Consider the following 21,007-nt stretch of genomic DNA (forward strand, 5'->3'; position numbering starts at 1 on the left):
GCTGGTTTCCTTTCCGCCTGACCATTCGTGCCATCTGCTCTGAGGGGACCGAGCTGCAGGAAAGGCAGAACATGGCCATGGGTTTTGCAGACAGACGGTTCCCTTTATCCAGAGCAAGGGTTTTCTGATGCGAGTGAGGAAGCGGGTCAGCAGAGGCAGGCTGGGGGGCCACCTGCCTCTCAGGAGGGGGGTGGGGTCTGCGTCAAGGCTCGCTCTGGCTTCCCCTGGGGGGGATAGAGCAGGGCCTAGGACCCCGCCAACAAACACCCAAAACAAAAATCAGCTCCTCGGAGGTCAAACCAAGTTCAGGCCCCTGGGGTGGGGAGGGGGGTATGAGGAGGAAGGAGCCTGACTGAAGGCAGAAGAATGGGGAGGGTGAACCTAAGACAAATGAGATTATCCGCAGGAATCAAGACTCTTAACAGGCCTGTCTGATCCCAGAGGAGAGACAAATGAGATTGTAGGCTCCAAGGCCAGCCCAGGCTCTGGGGGGCTCGTCCTGGGGGAGAGGCAGAGGGCAGGAGCCCCTGGCTGTGACAGAGACCAACACCAGTGCCGCTGGGCCCCCCGGACCAGGAGGAGAGGGTGGGCTTGGGGCTTGTGCGGCAGATCCCGTGGCGATGGGGAAGGGAGGGTGGTTATTCTCAGAAAGACCTGGTCGTAACCCATGGCCTGTAATCTGGGGTCAGGGCCTATCATCTGCTGCTCCTTGTCAGCCACTCACCAGGGCACAGCCCTGTCCCTGCCAGGACCCCTGCTTCTCCCGCTGCACCATGGGGGGCTTTGTCTTTTTGGTTCTCACTTCGGCCGTGACTAGCCCTGGTTTCTGAGCTCGTCCCAAGGCTCCACGTCTGATTCTGTCCCTTCTCGCTGCCCTGAGCCTGGTAGGAGCCGACTGCAAGGTCTGTGGCCCCTGGATGGGAAGGGCCAGTAGGTCAGGGCTGATGAGAAGTCCTTTTAGGTTTGCTTTCACACGCCTTTGCAGATTGGCCAGCAGTGGCTGCATACGACCAAGGGTTGCAAGGGGTTCTGGAGTTGACTATGGCAACAGAAACGGGAGCCACGATCGATGAGCAGCGTCTGCTTGGGCAAGGGAAGGAACTGGCTAGCTCCTTGGCCTCAGGAGAGGAGCCACAGTTAATCCTGGAGGGGTGGGGAGGTTTGCCAAACACGTCCCAGGACATCAGCCTCTGTCTTCAAGGGGCGATGGCCGTGCTGTGTTGCATGGAGGTACAAACGGCGGCCCAGGGAGCGCCGAGGGGAGAGAACCGTGTGACCGGAGTGGCATTTGAGGCACACATCTACAGATGACTGGGACTGAGGGGCAGTGGCAAGGAGGAGCAGCCTTCCAGGCTGAAGGAACAGCCGCACAGCATAGGAGCGTGGAGACCACAGTGTGCCTGAGGGAGGGCAGCTGCCTGGCGGGCGGAGCCCCAGGGACGCAGCGGGAATGTGACTGGCCAGGGGGCTGAGCACAGGTTGGGAGGGCGTCGGCCGTCTGGGGAAGGAGTGCGTTGAATTCTGCGGGCGCCACGGGAGGACTCAGAGCGGGGGCAGCACAGGCGGGGGTTTGTTGCAGGAGAAGGCTGCCGCCGGGAGGAGTGCAGTGTTCTCTGTCCTCCCTCCATCCTGTGGCACCCTGTCCGTGTTCGGAGAGCCAACAGCTGTCACCTTCCCCCGTCCAGAATAAGCACCAAGCCTTGCTGCTACCGCGGGCCTGCCTAAGTTTCTGGCACGCCCCTCGTCTGGCAGGCGAAACTCACAGCTCTCCGGGAGTACCTGACACGCCACCCCCAGCCTGTGCCCCTCGGTGCAAATAACAGTAATAGTAATAGCAGTCATCTCGGCGAGCGGCGTGGGCCCAGCACGGCTGCAGGGAGAGCTGTGATTGTCCAGCCCTTGCCAGGAAGACGGACGTGGCCTCCTGCTGAGGGGCTGAGGCCACTGGGGGGATGTGTCACCAGCCTGTGCCTCCCAGGCGCATTTGTAGCCTACTGAGTGGATCGCTACCCCAGCCAGGGCCCCTGGATGGGGTCCCTGGCCTCAAGGATGCGGTACACAGCCCCTAGGATGGGGTCCATGGCCCAGGATGGGGAGGATGGTCCCAAGATAGGGTACATTACCCCTGGATGGGGTACAGCGTCACAGGATAGAGTACATGGCCCCAGATTGGGGTACACTGCCATAAAGGATCGGGTACAGATCTACTTCTTGAGACACTGGGCCCCCAGCCAGTGTCCCCCTATGATTCTGCCTGCATCCAAGCACTACTGGTTTGGGCATTATTAGGTTTTGATTAGCCATGCTTTTTCCTGTCCATTAGTATACATAATTAGGAATTAACTGGCTATACTCTCTCCCTTCCTTGTGGCTCACAGATCTACACAACTTTGGGGACTGTTGTTGCATAGGACCTCTGGCAGTTGGCAGGGCTCGTTTGTTCACCCAGCGGCTCTTGATTGAGCGCCCCTAAGATGCCAGCCCCCGGAGGTACAACAGGGAACGTGACAGGCCAGGCCGCACCCCATGGAGCCGACGTGGGTAGGCTTGTGTGGCAGGCAGGGGGCTGGGGCACGCAGTCTACAGGTCAGGTGAGCAAACAAAATCAGCTCCGAGCAGGGAGAGCCGTGAAGACCGTGACACGGGGTGCAGGGACACAGAGTGACGGGGCTTCTCTTTAGATAGGCCCTCTCTGTATGATCGGGTATTGGAGAAGGCCTCTCTGAGAAGGTAGCCCTTGGACCGAGAGGTGTATAGTGAGGAAGCTGCCAGGGTAGGGACACTCCCAGCCGAAGGCACAACCGGGGCAAAGGCCCTGGGGCAGCCACAAACTGTTCAGGAACAGAAGGAAGGGCCAGGGAGGGGCAAGTCCAGGGGCCTGTGTGTGATGCGGTGGGAGGTGTCTCAGGCCAGATCGCTAGGGCCTTGCACATAATCCGATTTAAGTTTTGGTTTTAAATTCTTTAATGGTGGTAAAATCCACGTAACGGAAAATTTGCCACCTTAGCCACCTTTGAACGTACAGTTCAGTAGCGTCCAGAACTCTTTCCATCTTGCAAAACTGAAACTTTGTACCCGCTGAACAACAACCCCCCCATTCCTCCCTCCCCCCCATCCCCCGGCAGCCGACCTTCTACTTCCAGAGTCTGTGAATTTGACTACACTCGGTCCCTCATGTAAGTGGAACCATCCAGTGTTTGTCTTTTGTGTGGCTGGTTTACTTCACTGAGCACAGCGTCCCTTCCTTTTTAAGGCTGAATGACGTTCCGTTATATGTATGCACCACATTTTCTTTATCCGTCCTTCCATCGATGGACACTTGGCTGCTTCCACCTTTTGGCTGCTGTGAATGATGCTGCTGTGAGCATGGGTGTCCAGGAATCTCAGGTCTTCAAAGTCCTGCTTTCTACCCATGAGGTTAGGCTTGCCCCCGACTCCGGGTTGGGCTGGCACAGAGTGGAGAGGGGCTAGCCTTGCTGAGTTACCTTTCCCCGTGGGGCCGGGGCGGGGGGTGGGGGCGGGTGCCAAGAACAGAGAGTCCTCCCGCAGCACTGATTGAGCCAAGAGCCCGAAGACTGAGCCTTTAAATCATCCTGGGGCCCGAGAAGCTTTTCTCTGCATCTAAAATGTGAGCCATAAACCAGGCTGACTTACAGGCAGTACTCGCCGGTCTGCTTGTTTACGGCCGGCATCCTTTCTGATCGGTTGATGCCTATACTGTGCCCATTGTTAAATATTTGAATATCACCCTGCTATAAACCAGTCCCCCGACTTCCTAACCTGGCTGTGCAGCAGGGTCTCTTGTAGGGAGAGCGGGGCTGCTATTTAAATGTTCACACTCTGGGCTCTCCTCGGGCCAGCGGAGTGAGCGGGGCCTGGGCATCTGTCTTGTTACAGGCTTCTGGATGATGCTGTTGCCGCAATTTTAGGGGGTATCTTATGTGGGTTCCCCCCAAAGCCTTGTGATGAGGGTTGAAGTGCAAACCGTTTGTTGGGAAGGGATTCTGGAAAGCGTAGGTGGGGAGCGAGGAGGTGAGACAGGGAGAAGAAGCTTGACCAGCTAGACACCCTGCCCCCCCCCCGCCCCCTCTCTGAGGGCCACTGGAGCTTGAGTCCCGATGGGGAACTCAGAGAGCCAGCGTATAATGCAGCCTCTGCACCAGCCCCCGAGGGGTGAGGGAGCGGGAACCATTATCTGCCAACTCTTCATCCGTGGCTTTGCCTCAGTCATTCTTTGAGCGCTGCGGCCAGAAGGCCAGAACCCTCAGGCAAAGGGTCCCCAGGCTGGCATTTGGAGGTCGGGCTGGCGTGTGTGACATTGGGATGTGCTGAGGCCCAGCGGGCAGGGTACCGGTAGCATCGGGTAGGGAGCGCTGCCCGGTTCCCATCTCTCCACCGTACAGGAGGCGCCCAGCCCCGGTGAATCACCGAGTGTCCTTCCTCCCACTGGAAGGAGCTCCAGGCCTCATCCCTTGCTGGTGGGATGCACCATATCATTGGTGCAGTTGCTGTGGAAGATAATTGGTGGGTCCTTAATAAGTGAAGTATAGAATTACCACAGGACCCAGCAATTCTACTCCTAGGTACGTATTCAAAAAGCGCTGAGAACAAGGGTTCCAACAAAAACTTGTCCACAACTGCTCATACCAGCGCCATTCACAATAGCCAAAAGGTGGAAACCACCCAAACGTCCGTCCGCGGATGAACGGATAGGCAAAATGTGGTATCTCCATACGATGGGATGTTACTCAGCCATGGAAAGGGATTAATGTACTAATACGTGTCACAACAGGGCGAACCTTGAAAACTTTATTCTGAGTGAAAGAAGCTAGACCCAAAGACTACATCTCAAATAATTCCATGTATATGGAATATCCAGAACAGGCAAATTCAGAGGGACCGACAGTGGGTTAGTGGTTGCCAGGGCAGGGGGAGGGAGGAAACGGGGAGTGACTGCTTCGTGGGTTTGGGTTTCCTTGGGGATGAGGAAAATATTCTAGAAGCAGATGGTGGTGGTGGTCGGGCCACACTGTGAATGTACCGATATCACTGAATGGTATGCGTTAAAATGGTGAACGATGTATTTTATCCCAGTTGTACAACAAAACAAAGCCAAACTCCAGATATTCCAAAGCCTGAGTCGCAGGGTGTATTGCCAGGAAACAAACGTAGAATGTGGGATGTGTACCCCATGGTCCCATAGCCGGGATGGTTCTCCTGAGTGGCCGCTTCTAGGGCCATTGGGCTGGGGCTGGGCCCCATAGATTGGCCTCTTTCCTGGGTGAATGGTGCAGAGGTTGCTAGAAGCCTCCCTGTTGGAGAAATGAACCCCGTGTCCAGGAGAAGCCAAAGCGAGGCCCAGCTTCTACAGAGTAGCAGAACAGCCCTGGGCGGGGGAGCATGTGCCCAGCTGGAAAATTGCGGGGCGTCTTGTCTTAAATATAATATTAAATCGGCACCTTTAATTAGTACACTTAGAAAAGGTCACTAGCAATTACCTGGGACACAAAGAAGGCGTAAGCAGGCAAGAGCCTGCGAGGAAGCCGAAAAGGACCATTTTGAGCAGCACATAATTGAGGGGAAAATGGATAAAAGTCCGGGAAATTATAGGGTGGGTGACAGCAGTTGATGGCCCCATCCATGTCCTGCCCAGTGCCCCCCTTCTTGGAAGGGCCTGAGCACCAGGCCCGAGAGAACCATTTGGGATATCAGACCGAGTCATCTGACCTTGGCTAGAGGGCCAGTGTGGTCTTTTCCAGAATCCCCTCAGCTACCAGAGAGCTTGGTCCCATATTCCCCACCTGGGCTGGCCCCTGAAGGTGGTTGGCAAGTGAAGTGTTCACTCCAGGGGGCTGCCATAGACTCGTAGTGGACAGACAGGACCTGTCCTCATAGGGAATCTCCCCAAGAAATTGGGAAGTAGGTCAGTGTTCCTCAAACTTTGCCATTAAAGGACACTTGAGGGTAATGGAAAGGATATGGGTATGCCTAGAAGTCAGGGGGAGGCTGGAAATTCTTTTATTGCTTTAGGTTATGTCTTTAAAAATAAATTGTTAGACGGGGGCTCCTGGATGGCTCAGTTGGTTTGAGCATACAACTTCGGCTCCGGTCTTAATCTCACGGTTTGTGAGTTCGAGCCCCACGTTGGGCTCTCTGCTGTCAGCACGGCGCCCGCTTCAGATCCTCTGTCCCCCCTCTCTCTGCTTCTCTCCTTCTCATGCTCTCTCTCTCAAAAATAAATAAACATTAAAAAAAAATTCTCTTCAAAAAAAAAAAATAAACTGTTAGATTGTGTTCCAAAACATTCCCATTTATTTTAGTATGAAACAATCGCGGGGCGCCTGGGTGGCTCAGTCGGTTGATCATCCGACTTCGGCTCAGGTCATGATCTCACGGTGTGTGAGTTCAAAACCAGCATCGGGCTCTGTGCTGACAGCTCGGAGCCTGGAACGTGCTTCGGATTCTGTGTCTCCTTCTCTCTCTGCCTCTCCCCCACTTGTGCTCTTTCTCTGTCTCTCAAAAATAAATAAATGCAAAAAAAAAATTAAAAAAAAAATGAAACAATTGCTTGCCATTGAACAATATAGATGCCTTGTGAGGTGTTTGGTCTATCGATGACTTCTTCCTCCTTCCTCATCCAGAAAGAGCACTGTACTGGGAGTCTGGAAACTTGGGTTCTAGTTGACTGACTCTTTTTCCCACCATTGTACTTTGAGCAGCTAGCTAAATGCCTTCAGCTTCTCCATCTTTAAAATGGGAAGGTTGGATCTGGACTCTCCAAAATGTCTCTGAGGTCATTCCAACTCTGTTCTATGATTTTCCTCCTCTTCCTCCTCCTCCTCCTCCTCCTACCTCTCACCTTCTCCCATTATCTTGGATGCTGCCATATCCTGCTGTGTTGTGTGACCTTGGAGAGGACACTTTGCCTCGCTGATCCTCAACTTCCTAGTCTGTAAAATGGGTAGAATAATGGCTACTAAACAGAGTTGCTGGGGGTGGTGGTGGTGGATTTCATGAGAGAACCCATGTGAATGAGCCTAGCACTGTGTCTGCTATATCCTAATAGCCCAGTGATTGCCCAGTGTCTTCCTTTTCCAAGTGTTCGGCTTCTGGTTAGGGTCTGATAGGGTCATGTTCATAGAAATCCTGCATCTGGAGTTCACATATCAAGTGTGGAGATGTGTAGGGTCGTGGGAAGAAACATGGGCTCTGGACCCAGAATGCCTAGGATCTGAATTCCAGCTCTGCCATTTACTGTGTGCCATGGTTAATTACTTAAACACTCTTTGTTACCTTATGTGTTAAATGGGGAGAATAGCAGTAAGGATCGAATCAGAAAGTCCACGGAAACCCGTTAGCCCACTGTCTAGAATGTGGTTAGCGCACTGAAACCTTAGTTGTCATTGTCACGTTAGAACTGTCCTTTAGAAAAGCTCATTAGCGTTCTTTTCTAGATGACAGTCCCAGAGTTTGCAATCCTTTCTCGCTTAGCTTGATGATCAGAGCTATTCAGTAAACATAAGAATCTGTATTTGGGAAGAAAGCATATCTGTTCCATCTTATAGGGGAAACTGAGGCTTTAAAAGCAGTGATTGGCCCAAAGCCATGATTCTAATCTAGCCACCCCTTTGAGAATCAGGCGAAGACTATAGATCCTCTCTGCAGAAAGCGATACTGTACTCTCAACATTTCGTACAGTTCCTGGAGGCTTGAGGACCACCTGAAACTAAGGTGGCCAGCCAGTCCAGTTGTCTGGGACCTCACGGTTTTAGTATGTGTTCCACCTCCATCCCAGACAAACCAGGGGGGCTGCGTACCCTGACTGAAGGCTACCTAGAGAGGGCTGTGATCGCCGGGAGAAGATGCCCTACGCTATCGCTGTAGGCCAGGCATCCTGGGGGCTTCTGGCCAGGGCTGTGATTCCTGGTGAAGATGGACAGCCTCAGTCCTCTTCCTGGGAACAGAAACCTCACCTAAAGCCAGTCCTAGCCTGGAGTTCTTCGAGGCTGGGTCACATCTTCCTAACCTCTGTGTACTCCAGCACTTAGCACAAGGCCAGCACCTGGTCACTGTTGGGTGAATGCCAAGTTTTGTAATATATTCTGAATTAGAAAGGGTGCTTCCGTTTGCAAAAGGCAGAAATCCAGCTCGTCTGACTCAAACGAAAAAACAAAAAAGAAGAGGGGGAGGCAGATTTATTAGCCCATATAGCCGAGAAGTCCAGAGGTTACAGCTTATGTCAGGCACAGCTGTCTGCACACCCTCAAACTTTCAGGAGCCATTTTTCTGTGCACCATTTGGCTCTGTTTTTCTCCTTGTTGGCCTCATTCTCAGACAGTCTCTTCCTGGGCAAGCCAAAGATGGCTGCCGGCGGGGCCAATTTAGCAACCCCAGGGGAAGGAAGGCTCCTCCTTCCCAGTGGTTCCAGCACAAATCCCAGGGCTGGCTTTGATTGGCTAGCTGGGGTCACATGCTCCTCCCTGAACCAATCAGTGTGACTAGGGAGATGGAATGCTTTGATTGGCTAAGGCTGAGATATGTGCCCATCCTGGAACAAAAGAATTGAAGGGCTGGCCCCCCATCTGAGCCACTCGGAGAAGGGGGTCTCCAAATTAAAATCAGAAAAGGGGGGACAGGCACAGGTCACAGTTGTCCGTTACACACCTAAAACGTGGTGAATGACACTTCTCAGTTACAAACACATACACAGTGTTGAGTGGCCATGATGGAAGCAGGTAGCCTGAGTCAGAGCCCAGAGATGCACCGGGCTCTTACAGTAATCACCTGCTGGCGGTCTTCTGGGTGGCTTCTCCCGCTGGGATTCAGCCACCTGAGCGAGGACCAACCTCCCATTTTTGCCCTCTGATCTCTCCCATGGCTCTTCCAGGTTCCTCTGTGACCCAGTTGCTGGCCCGAGACATGGACAACGACCCCCTGGTGTTTGGCGTGTCTGGGGAGGAGGCCTCCCGCTTCTTTGCCGTGGAGCCTGACACAGGTGTGGTGTGGCTGCGGCAGCCGCTGGACAGAGAGGTATGACCTGGCCATAAGCCTACCCTAGTCCTTTCCTGGGGGCGGAGGCAGACACTGAGGGAGAGTGGCTCCTCATCTTTAAGGGGCTTTCCTCTGAGGCCCCATTCTCACCTTCAAGTAGCATTTTCCTGCCTAAATGGTGTCCTTCTTCCAGGGCCAGGGAATGGGGTTAGTTGGGGGTGTCCCCAAACAAGGGGCAACACTGGATGGGTAGGAAGGACAATGACCCATAGAACGGTCGCTTCAGAGTATGCAGAAGTCTACCCCCAAGAGCAAATGTTCCCCTAAAGGACATTTTCCAGAGATGTGGGAACGGGTGACAAGCAGCCCTTAGCAAATTAAGGTATGAGTTTGAAAACCCCAACCCTTGTTTTCTCCTTACATTTGATGAAGTGGCCACAGAGATGTCTAGTGACTTGCTCAAGAGCACACAGCGATTTAGAAGTGTAGCCCAGGTTAGAGCCCAGGGCCCAGGACTCAGGAGCTCAGCGCGCCTCTCTCTAACTCTGCCTTCTCCCCCTCCCTGTCTTCTCTTTCAGACCAAGTCTGAGTTCACAGTGGAGTTCTCTGTCAGCGACCACCAGGGGGTGAGTGTCTCCTGCAGCCCCTGCTGCCCTGGGAGGCAGGGTCCCCAGCTGTTGGGTGGAAAGAGGCTGAGGCCTATGCAGATAGACAGTAAATCCCCACCCTTCTCTTGCCAGGTGATCACGCGGAAGGTGAACATCCAGGTCGGGGACGTGAATGACAACACGCCCACGTTTCACAATCAGCCCTACAGCGTCCGCATCCCTGAGGTAGGAGCCCCCAGCGTCACGCTTGAGGGATACGGGGTGGGGTGCACGTGGTCGGTCCAGGGCCACCTGGGAATAGGCTGGAGCTGGGGAAAGGGCATCTTGCATTCTACTTCTCCTGCCCGCGCCTCAGCTGGGGCACCGGCTCTGGGCAGGTTGCTATGCCAGCACCTCTGAGGGTAGGGACCCGCCTGCTGCTCAAGGAGAAGGGGTGGTGGTAGCCTTAGGTCTGATGGCAGGCCTGCCTTGGACGAGACCCACCACTCCAGCTGGAGGCGGGACAGGACAAGAGATGGGAGGGGCAGTGTGACCTCTTTCCTTCCATTCATAGCCAGTGCGGGCCTTGGTCACTTGGGTTGGCAGGCCTGACCTCAGGCTTTCTTGCTGTGGCCAGAACGGGTCCCCCCACCCCCAGGACACAGGAAGCAGGTGGCTCCAGGAAGGGACTCTCTTTCCCTAGCCTTATGCTTGAGCCCCATTGTCTCCCTGGGCCTCTGCTCCTTTGGGTCGTCTGTGTACTCTGTGTTTGCATGAGCGCATACATGTAAAACCAAGCCATTGCTGGTAATTGAGAAGTACAAATTATTGCATTACAAATGGTTCATTAATAAGCTGGCTGCTGGCTCCCCATGGTACTAGGGTTCTCCTCGCTTACTGTCCCTCTCCCCGTGACTGATGGCAGTCTTCTGGGCTGGCAGTTAGCAATTCAAAGACCTTGAAGGTGGTGGGGTAAAGAGCTTCTACCGGGTGTCCCTCAGGCCTGCCCTCGGGGCTCTGGGTGGGGCGGCAGCAGTAAAGGGTTGGCATGGGAACGTTGAGAGATGGAATCCACTGGAGACAGGCAGGTCGGCACCACGGCATTAGAGTTCCAGCCCCTTTGTATTCTATGTCACGGGGTCAGGAACCTAGAAGCGTCTTTAGAAAGTATCTGTTCAGTTTGTGGATGAGAAAACTGAGGCTCATGGTGGAACAGTGACTTACCCAAGGTCACACAGCTTTGACTTTGAGCCTCCTGATTCTCTGAGGGCAGCCTTAGCGATGAAGAGACCTCATCTCGTGCCCCCCACGTTCCTGTTCCTGGCCCTCCTTGCTCAGCTGTGAGCCAGTTGTCCTATGCTTGTGCCAGATGGCGGGAAGTGAGGACAAATGTGTGGGTGAGAACACACCAGAGGCTCCCACGCCCTTCCCCTGATGGGGCAGGACAGGAGGAGGAGAGCCCGCGGTCCCAAGCATGGGGACACAGTGCCCTGAGCTGTGGCCAACATGTCCGGGACTGCAGCTTGGCTCCGGGCCCCCTCTCATTTGGAAGTCTCCCTAATTTAATTAAGGGGCTCTACGTGCCAGCCTGCACTCTGGGCCCAGGCTCAGAAACCAAGGGCACGGCTCGGAGTTAATGAGCCTTGGACCCATTGCTCAGCTGCCATCCTGGCAGGCATGGTTGCCCTCTGCCTTCCCTCACAGGGGGCAGCGGGCAGCAGCAATGGCAAGGGGACGACAGGTCACATCCCTCCTCCCCAGCCTTTGGGCTGAGGCCAGCCTTTCCCTCACTTGCCAGGAGAGATGTGACCTCCAACGCTGCCCTGCTGAAATCCCCTGGGATTCTCCAAAGGCCTCTGCCTCCAAGGAGAGAGCCTCTTCAGTCATTCATCTATTTAACAAATATTTATTGAGTGTCTGCTGTGGGCTTGGTGCTGTGCCAGACTCTCACTGCACAGAGACCTGGGAGGCCAGAAGAATGTACAATGACGAGAGCCGGAACTGGAGGCAAGAGACCCCAGGCCCAGCCCCCCGCTCTGCTTCCAGATTGCTGAGTCTCTGCGGGCACGTCACTTAACCTCTCTGGGCATGTCACTTAAACTCGCTGGGCCGTAGTCCTCCTTATCTAATAAAAACAGAGGACAGACAGGATAAAGTGGCCTGCCTGATGCCCATCTGATGAAGAGAGGGTGGGTTGAGAGGGGCCAGCTACAAGGACACACAGTTCTTGGAGGAAGTCCTGTGGGGTTTACTTGCTCACGTGTAAACATCCCCAGGTCACCTGCTTGGCTCGATACTCGATTATCTAGTTAGGGCTGCTCCGTGTGGCTGGTCGGGTATGGTGTCAGCTGGATGGAGGCCTGGCCACTCCTGACCCGAGGTGGCTTGGCACTGACCAGCCCTGGCCCGGTATGGTCACCCGAGCTAGCACTTAGCTGCCTGACTCAGGCCCCAGCTGGGGTACCAGCAAAGGGCCCGCTGGCTCCCGGCCCAGAATTGAGCGGGGCTCTCCTGCTGGTCTTGAGGTCACCCTGGCAACTTCAGGCCCCTGTCCTTGAGAAGTGTGATATGTGGCAGAGGCCCCACAGATGTGAACGGGATGAAAATGCAAGTCGGAGACAGAGGCGGGCACTGGAGACCCCGTGAGGTGTCAGTGCTGGGGGACTGCCAGAGTGGTCAGAGAAATCTCAGCAGGCTTCCTGGAGGAGGTGGGTTTCCAGCTGAATTTGGCCAAGGCGAGCCACGGAGCCCCTGTGTTGTACCGTGGAAGACGTCGAGACACCTGGGGTTTTGTCCTGGCTGTGCCAGCGACCGGCTGGGTGACACTCTGGGCCTATTGCTGCCCCTGCTGGCTTCGATGCCAACAGCTGTTAAACTGGGAAGGTGGACCAGATCCCTTCTTGGGCCCATATCCCGTGGTCTGAGGATGAATCCCAGCGGGACAAGCTTCCACTTCTCCTTCCATACTTCATTATCCCTTAAGGGATGGCAAACGAGCTCCAGGGGCTGTTTCCATCTACTGAGCTCCTCTTGTGGTCACACCAGCTACCTGCACCCCATCCCTCACCTTCTCAACATTCGCTGTCCCCACCCCTAGGAGCACTGATAATTTGGGGGTCTCTTGTGCCCAGAACACAAGGATGGGTGTCAGGAGCAAGTTATAGGGAGGCAAATTCTAAGTTTACAGAAGAAAGAAGTTTCTAATATGGAAACCTACTGCCCAGTCACCCCCCGCCTCCACAACCCTACCAAAGATGTACTGAGCTCCCCAGCCCTGGAGTGATGCAAACAGAAACGGGAGAACTGTCTCAGTAGTAGTAGAACATTCGGTAGTACTGAGTGTTAGAGAAGGGATGAATCAGAAGGCCGCGCCAGAAGTTCCTGGGGGACTGGTTAGGATGCATAGTCCCGCACCCCTGCAATTCTGAACGTGTTGTTTGGAAAGATGGGGCCCAGGCTCTGCATTTTTAACAAAGTCCCCCGGGCGACAGCAAGCGCTGGAGGATGACATCGGTGGCCCTCTCCACCTGAGCTTGGAAGGTGCCAGGGCAGCCCATCCTCAGCTGCCTGGAGGCATGACCCACGGGGACCCACGTCCTCAGGCCTGGAATGGGGGCCGGTGGGAGGCCGGATCGAGGCCAGTTACTGCCGCTTTCTCTGGGAGCTCATTTGTCCCCGGCCCCCCAGCCCTGCCCCTCATCCCTCCTGGCGCCCCCCCTGCCCTGGCCCCGCCCCTGCTCGGGAGAAGCCAGACAGGTGTGTTTGGATTTGTTTGTTCTTGGTTCCCCTCCTGCCCAGCCCTCTCCCCTCACTAAGCTGTTCTACATGTAATTATCCATTTTATCAGGGTGAAAGGCCCTGCAATTCACTTGTCGAAGCCCTAACGAGGCAGCGTGGATGCTTTCAAGTCCGTAAAGAAAAGGGAAATCCTGCTAGAATTGGCAACTTAATTCACCAAGCCAGCCTCGACAGACCTCATTAAGTCCCCGTGTATTCATTTCAGGCTAATGGCTGTCATGCTGACTGCTGTTTGATTTGCTGTAATAGACTTTTATGGCGTTCCAATTTGCTCAAACGTGTTTGCCTGTGTCTGTGCCCAGCGGCACTGCTCCGCTACGTCCATTAGGGGCGTGTGTCCGCCTCGCTGACCTTCAGCGCCTTCCCCGTCCACCGTGTCCTCCTGGGGCCACCCCCTCAGCCCTCCAGGTGTGCCCTGGGGAGGCGCCCCTGGGTCTGGGGTGTTCGGGCTGGAGGATGGGTGTGAGGTTAGACGTCAGATGCTGCCAGGTGTCTCCTGGGGTCCAGGAGTCAAGGAGGGCCTCTGTGATCTCAGGGACGGCCGTGTCCTTGAAGTTCTAACAAGTTCAGCCGCCTTCGCTGGCCATTCAAGGCTGCTACCCACCTGGCCTCAACCTGCCTTTCTCAACTTACCTGCTGGCTTCCTCCGCACGGATCGGCCCAGGGGCCGATTCAGTGCCTGTGAGCGTGTGTCTGTGTCTCTCTTTTCTCTCGCTTCAACGCACACACATTGTACTGTTCTAACTAGATCCGGAGTGTTTGCTTTCTGCTCTCAGCCTAACTCAATTCTGCCTGTCCTTCGAAGCCCGGAGCTGATCCACCATGCCCTGATCTACTCAACTTTTTTTTTTATTCTTTTTTTTTCTCTTTTTCTTTTTTTTCTTTTTTTTTTAACGTTTGTTTATTTTTTTGAGACAGAGAGAGACAGAGCATGAACAGGGGAGGAGCAGAGAGAGAGGGAGACACAGAATCCGAAACAGGCTCCAGGCTCCGAGCTGTCAGCACAGAGCCCGACGCGGGGCTCGAACTCACAGACCGTGAGATCATGACCTGAGCCGAAGTCGGACGATTAACTGACCAAGCCACCCAGGAGCCCCTCAACTTTTTTTTTTAAATGAATACAGCAAACATTTGCTGAAAAGCTATGGAGCAAGGCCCAGGGATTCTAAGCTGACTTGGACATGTAGAAGAGAGCAAACGGACTCTGCCGCTGGCCAGCTGTGCAGCTTTGGGTGGTGACTTAACCTCTCTGGACCTCAGTTTTCTTCTCTATGAGACAAGAAACAATATTGGCCGGGTGGGGTCATTGTGAGGTGTAACAATGCAGGTGGGTAAAGCCCTTAGCCCAGTTTGTGGTACATTCAGTAAAATGCTGGTGATTAAGACCAAGGCCTTGTTCTTAGAGAAGGTAATCTTACAGAGACAAAAACACATAAGAGGGATGTCTAATGAGGGGTGCCTGGGGGGCTCCGTCGGTCGGGCATCCGACTTCGGCTCAGGTCATGATCTCGCGGTTCGTGAGTTCGAGCCCCACAGTGGGCTCTGTGCCAACAGCTCGGAGCCTGGAGCCCGCTTTGGGTTCTGTGTCTCCTTCTCTCTTTCTCTGCCCCTTCCCTGCTCATGCTCTGTCTCTCTCTGTCTCTCAATAATAAATAAACGTTAAAAAAAAAAAAAAGAGGATGTCTAATGACATATAAGTGTACTAAATGCCGTGGTAGCTTAGGGTGTGCCAAAGCAGGATGGAAGCAGGAAGGAATGACCTGGTCTATAAGCAGGGCTATTTATTTGGGACCTCACAGGATGTGTAGAAGTTTGGTAGTCTGAGAAGGAGATTATGGTGCCGCTGAATATCATATGCCTTCTGACCTTTCTTTAGCTTCTTTTCATATGTTGGAATTTCCAAAAGAGGGAGATGAACTCTAACCCCCGACCAGAGATCCTGTTGAGGAGGGACAGTGGCTGCTTGGGTATGTGTGTCCCTTGCAGGTACCCAGTCTTACCTAATGGAAATGCAGCTGGCCTGGAAGTAGGCTCCCTGGGTCCCTGCCCAGGTCACTGTGACAGGCAGGTCCTGCATAGATCTTTGTCACCCGTGGCTTCAGATGACCAGCTGTGAGATGCGGAGGAGGTTGGAGGAGGGAAGGTTGGACGGAGATGAGACAACAGGGGCCCGAGAGACTGAGAGTACTTGCCTGAGCCCCCGGCTGGGGGTAGGGTCCAAGCCAGGTCCGAAGCCTTCTGGCCCTGGGTTCCCCTAAGCCGCATCGTCTCTCCATGTCATTCAGCAAGGACAGATGAAAGTCACTCCTCGCTGTAGCTCCTTACTAGAGACGGGAAAGCAGGGAGAAGGATATTCCTGGTGACCGTTTGTCGGTGAAACAAAATAACTCATTTCTATGATAATAATAGTAAGTTGACACCGTGGTTACTGTTGAGAGTTTCCTATGTGCCCACGGCCACGCTTTCCGTGGGGGAGCTCACTGAGTGCTTTCTCCCACCTCACAGGCTAGCCGCACGCGCGTGTTATTCCCATTCTGCAGGTGTGGACGCGGGAACAGAGAGGCTTCGTGACTGGCCCAGAGCTCATCAGGGCTGGGGCCAGGATGAGGAGAGACAGGCCCGGGTACTTGACTTTTGGCAGGTTGCTTCCATTCTACCCAAAAAATGGGAATAATTACGCCCGCCTTGCAAAATCGTTGTGAGGATTAAAGTAAATGGGACCGCGGGCGGGAAGTACTTAGCACAGGGCTCTGTATAAATACGTGTCCAACGCACGGCCGTGGCTGTAGCCCTCTGTACATTCGTCTCCCCAACCCGCCTGAGCGGGGACCGTGCGCCCTCAGCACCCAGCCCGGGGCCTGGCCCGTGGACGAGAACTTCACAAACGGGCAGAGCCCCGCGGCTCCCTCCACGTCTTGGGCACTTGGGAGGACAGCGGGATCACTCACACAAAGCGCTCTGCCCCCGCCAGCTCTCTTCACCCAGGCGAGGGGTGCCTTACTGCTCGGTGAGAGCAGCCGGGCCCGGCGCTGGGGTGGAGAGGGTGCCCACACGGCACAGGACGCCTGAGACCTCACTGCTGGAGCTCTCTAGTGCCCTCTGTTGCCCGCCAGGTCCTGAATCTCAGCCCTGCGTCCTCTGAGCGGTGGGCACACAGGGAGCCCCGGAGTGGTGGCCAGACGAGGCCCCGAGCACGCGGAGGTGGGCATGACCAGACTCATTAGCACCCACTGGGGCCGACAGCGGCGGCCCCACTGCCCCCCTCACGGCGTGCCCATCAGACGCTGAATGATTTATAAACTGCATCCTCGGTTTGCAGCGAGGGGTGGGGGGTCAGGGGGGCTCCCACTGGCTTGTGCCCGCCGCTCCCCCTGAGATGTCAGCTCTGCTCAAGAGAGTGTCGTCTCCCACGCCAGGAGACGCAGCCCCTTGACAGGCCATATTAATTTATACCTTGGGGCCATGGTGCCCAGCAGCCCCCTCTGCATCTATAACCACCCACCTATTGATCTGGGAGAGGGAGACCAATAAATCATCTCAGGGGCTCTGGATCCTGCTGACCAGAGCCAGAGTGGTTTGTTCTAGCCAGGCGGCAGCCCCAAGCCGTGCCACGTCTCTGTGTCCCTCGGCGAGTACCCTGAGGTGCTCATGCCCCCTCTGGCCCCCCGCCGTCAGCACAGTGACGAATACTTCCTCCTGCAGCCGGCAGGTGCCACAGCCTGCGGCGGCCAGGGCAGTGAGCTTTGGGCTCGTGGGGCTGGAGTGACATAGGCACGTGGGCAAAGCCGCAGGGCCACGTGTTTCTACATCGTCTTGAGCTGGAGCGCCGCGTGCGTGCTTATTTAAGTAATACCATCTCCATATCCGAGTGTTTTCAGGATCTTTCGTTTGTCCTCTTGTCGACTCTGTAAGTGAGGGGAGAATTGTTCTTCCCATTGAAGAGACGGGACAAACTGAGGCCGAGAGAAGTGGACCAGCCTCTCCAAGTCCCCCAGAGTCAAGTATACTTACGGCTGGAGCCATGGCCTTGCTCTTTCTCTGTCTCAGCGTCTTCGCATATGTCCTTTTGTAGCTTTGCCATGGCCTGCCTGTAATTTGCCCGAGGTTGCAGAGAAGAGGCCTTGAGGGAACCAGGATGGGGGCGGATGGGCAGGGAACTGGGGGCTGTCACATCGCGCCCCATACGCAGGCTGCGGTCGGTGGTCCAGTGGAGAAGCTTCATTCAGCGCCCGCTGCCCACTCTCCAGAGTGAGGACCACCTCTGGCGGTCAGGACCCTGCCACGGTCAGAGTGACACGCCTTCCTAGTGACCTGCAGGGTTAGTGTGTCCCCACCTGTAAGATATCAGTCCCCAGATGCGCGTGCCACATTGTTCCGCGAGAAGTAGAAGCCCCATCCCTACAGGTAAACACCAGCCTGCTCCCCAGGGGAGCCAAGGACCCCGGGTCCCCCATGACCCCTGCGGCACCCCCTCCTTCCATGCCTGTGGGGGCACGGCCAGGGCTGTGAGCACCCTCCACCACCCTCTGCACAAGGAAAGAGGGCAGCACGCACGGGAGCAGGAGATAGAAGGAGCCCACGTGTGATTAAAATTATTTTTTGTTTGAACGGTAGTAATGCTCTTAATCACACCGGTTTCCTCGCCGATTCTGGCTGGGAGTCTTCGGGGGCTCATATAAGTCTATTGCGGTGGCTGCAGGACCCTTGGCCGTGAATATGAAGCGGGGGCCTATGTGCAGAGCCCAGCTCACGCGCATTAGGGATTCTCCGGCACATGCTGAGCACCTTTTGTTGTGCCCTCCGCCCTTTAAATAAAGACCCTCTGAATGGAAGGAGTTGAGAGCCGGCTGCTAGGAGATGTTCCTGCAGCAGTATTGGACTGCCAGCCTCACGTGGCCCGAGTCCACCTGTCGTGGCCTCCTCTCCCCTGCGGTGGGGCCTATAGCCAGAGGGGTCAGGTCTCTGGCCTACACCCCTTTTCCTCCAGGCAGTGGGGTATCCTCAGACCCTGGGTGGGCAGCGGGCGAAGGAAACCGATAGTCAAAGAAGGACCAGGTTTTGCCTTATTGCAACTGACTTGCGCTCCCTTTGTGACATGGGGACCCTGGTCCCTACTGTGGCACACTCTGTGAGACAGCCGCGCACACACAGGTTCTGACTCCAAACTGGGAGGCCATGAGCAAGATGCTTAGTCTCTCAGGGCCTCGGTTTCTTTATCTGTAAAATGGCGGTACGTCGGGTTGTGGAAAAGTTCAGGGAAAGCACATTATGAAGCGCGGCATTTTTGGGGGAGAGGATTGGTATTCCCGTCGTTATGAAGAATTCTCGGAGAACGTTGGGAAAGTAGCTTGGGGTCCAAGGAACCTGACAGAGAGGCTCCGTTGCTGTGGACTGATTGCTTGACATAGGGGTGTTAGTGGTCAAGAAGCTTATGGCCCAGTGGGAGACAGGAAGCGTGTGGAAAAAATGAAATGAAAACGTGACAAAGAAAAAAAAGGAAACAGTCATCGAAAAATAACTGACAATGGCCTGAGATCAGGCCTTCCAAATGGGTTCCTGGGAACCAGCGCCAGAGGGACTGAAGTGACTTGATCCAACCACACATTCTGTAGAGGTCAACAAAACCAGAGAGAGGAAAAGATTTTCCCCAGGTCCCCCCAGAAATCAGTGGCAAACCACTGAAGTCCTAAGGCGATCAGGGAAGATTCTCAGGGACATGGTTTCCAGAACCCAGAAGACCGAACCCATTCCTCTGCAGGAGATGCGGCACTGTTTTCCCGGGGGGGGGGGGGGGGGGGCTGATGCCCAGAGCAGGGACGGGGAGGGGTGCTGCCTCCTGGGCTCCCACAGCCCCCCGCGAGCCCCAGGGCAGTGGCCTGATGTAGGGCACTGAGGCCCATGCTGAGTGTGTTGGCTGACCGCCAGCAGTCTGCCACTGTTTCTCCTTGTTCTGGGGGCTCTGGAATTTTGTCGCAGCCCTTTCGTTTGCCCAAACGAGTTGGAATATTGTCAGAACAGTCCGAGGACAGGCCTGGCAGCCCCCGTGACATTGAGCCCCCCCCCCCCCGCCCCGCCCTCCCCATTCCCACAATAGGCTTGTTTGGATGTGTTTGCAGGCTGCCTGACCCACCTTGTTTTCTACCAGGAGGGGGAAAACAGGGGAAAGCGAGCAATCTCTTGGTTGGTAGAATTATTATAATTTCTCTGATTCCTTAGCAGCCTTTAATTACTTTGCAACTTTGTGGCACAGGCTGGAAGCCAGGAGGGGCTGGGCTCTCCCTCTTTATAATAACCTTACGCGGAAACCTCCCGTCCGTCTATTAAAAAGACGGCTCTTCTCTCCGAACGCAATAATGCAGCCGAGAGATTTCACCCAGGGCGTAATCACTAGGTACAATGTAATCTTCCCGCTCACTGTCTTCATCACCAATCGGCCAGCCCACCTTCCAGGCATGGGGGACTGCCAGCCACAAAGAGCCGAGTGTCCGGTCACGTCCTTGTCCAGTAGGGTCACAGGCTCAGGAGGGACCCTCTCCCAGTCCTTCCTCTGAGAGGGAAACGGCTCAAAAGCCTTTTCCCGCTGACTCCTCCCCTCTCTGCGCCCAGCCGCGCCTCCTGCCATTCCCAACACAAACCCTACATGCTAGAAACCCATCCCGTTTGCATGAGGTTTAAGCTTCAGGCTTTCCTGTGCTTCCGGTCCAAGATCCTCACTGTGAGTGGCCGCTTTCCTGCCGCCCTGCCTTTGCTCATGCTGTGCCCTCCCCGGAGATGCTCTCGTCCATGCCCCCTGCACGTCTTTCCCCCAAATCCTATTCTTCCTTCCTTCCTTGGAATGGTACAGTGGGGCAAGTGGGGGAAGTGGGTACTGTGTCCCCATTTCACAGACAAGCAAGCCAAGCGTTAGAGAAGTCAGAAGACTTGCTAGGTTATTCCCTTTTTGGAAGGGGCTGGCTGGGATCTGACCCCAGACCCTTACCTGGGCTTCTCTCTGCTGGGCTTGAAGGCACAGGCTTCTTTTTAGTCCCTGCCCTTGGAGTTGCTTCCTACACCCACTCCATCCTGGCTTGTAAACCCCACTCTGAGATGTACCTTCTGCCTCCTGACCGTGGCCTGACTTTTTCTGCCTTGCGGTGGCCTCAGGAACACTGTGGGCAGAAGTTAGCTGGATGTAGGCCTGGTTGCTGAGCCTTCCTGGGGCTGACTGAGCCAGAGGGAGCCTTTCCTGTCTCGGTCACTTGTCTGTACAGCTCAGTGAGTTAGAGTGGGGTGAACTCTAGCCTGGAAGGAGCAGGAACCCCACCACCTGTGGCTGGGAGACGGGTCAGGCACTTCCCCCTTCCAGGGCTGCATGTGTGAATTTGCCCCTCTGTTAAGTGAGACTAGGAATCCCGGACCTGACCATGCCATCGTGGAGATCAAGGACAGGACTGATAGGAAGGCCTTGAGCTTAAAGCCTTGTGCAAGTGGGACAGATTAACCCCTAGAGTATTTTCCCCCGTGTGCCCTTCACCACCAGCTTCATGAGTTTTCTTTTTTCTTTTTTTTTTTTTTTTGTTTTTGAGTCTATGTATTACTTAAGTACCTTTACAGAGAAGTGAACAGTCATAGATGTTCAGCTTTATAAATAA

The 21,007-nt window shown here is 54.9% G+C and overlaps 1 protein-coding gene across 1 annotated transcript in view; it reads left to right on the forward strand.

The window, feature by feature from the left end:
• Positions 1-21,007, forward strand: part of CDH23 (cadherin related 23) — a 413,989-nt gene that overhangs the window by 115,051 nt on the left and 277,931 nt on the right. Inside the window, 3 exon segments of the mRNA XM_053888562.1 lie at positions 8,888-9,030; positions 9,570-9,617; positions 9,732-9,824. Of these exon segments, the coding sequence (XP_053744537.1) occupies positions 8,888-9,030; positions 9,570-9,617; positions 9,732-9,824 (284 nt within the window).

Source organism: Panthera pardus, unplaced genomic scaffold (assembly GCF_024362965.1).
Source record: "Panthera pardus isolate Hobbes unplaced genomic scaffold, ASM2436296v1 HiC_scaffold_22, whole genome shotgun sequence".
In the NCBI taxonomy this organism is placed as follows: Eukaryota; Metazoa; Chordata; class Mammalia; order Carnivora; family Felidae; genus Panthera; species Panthera pardus.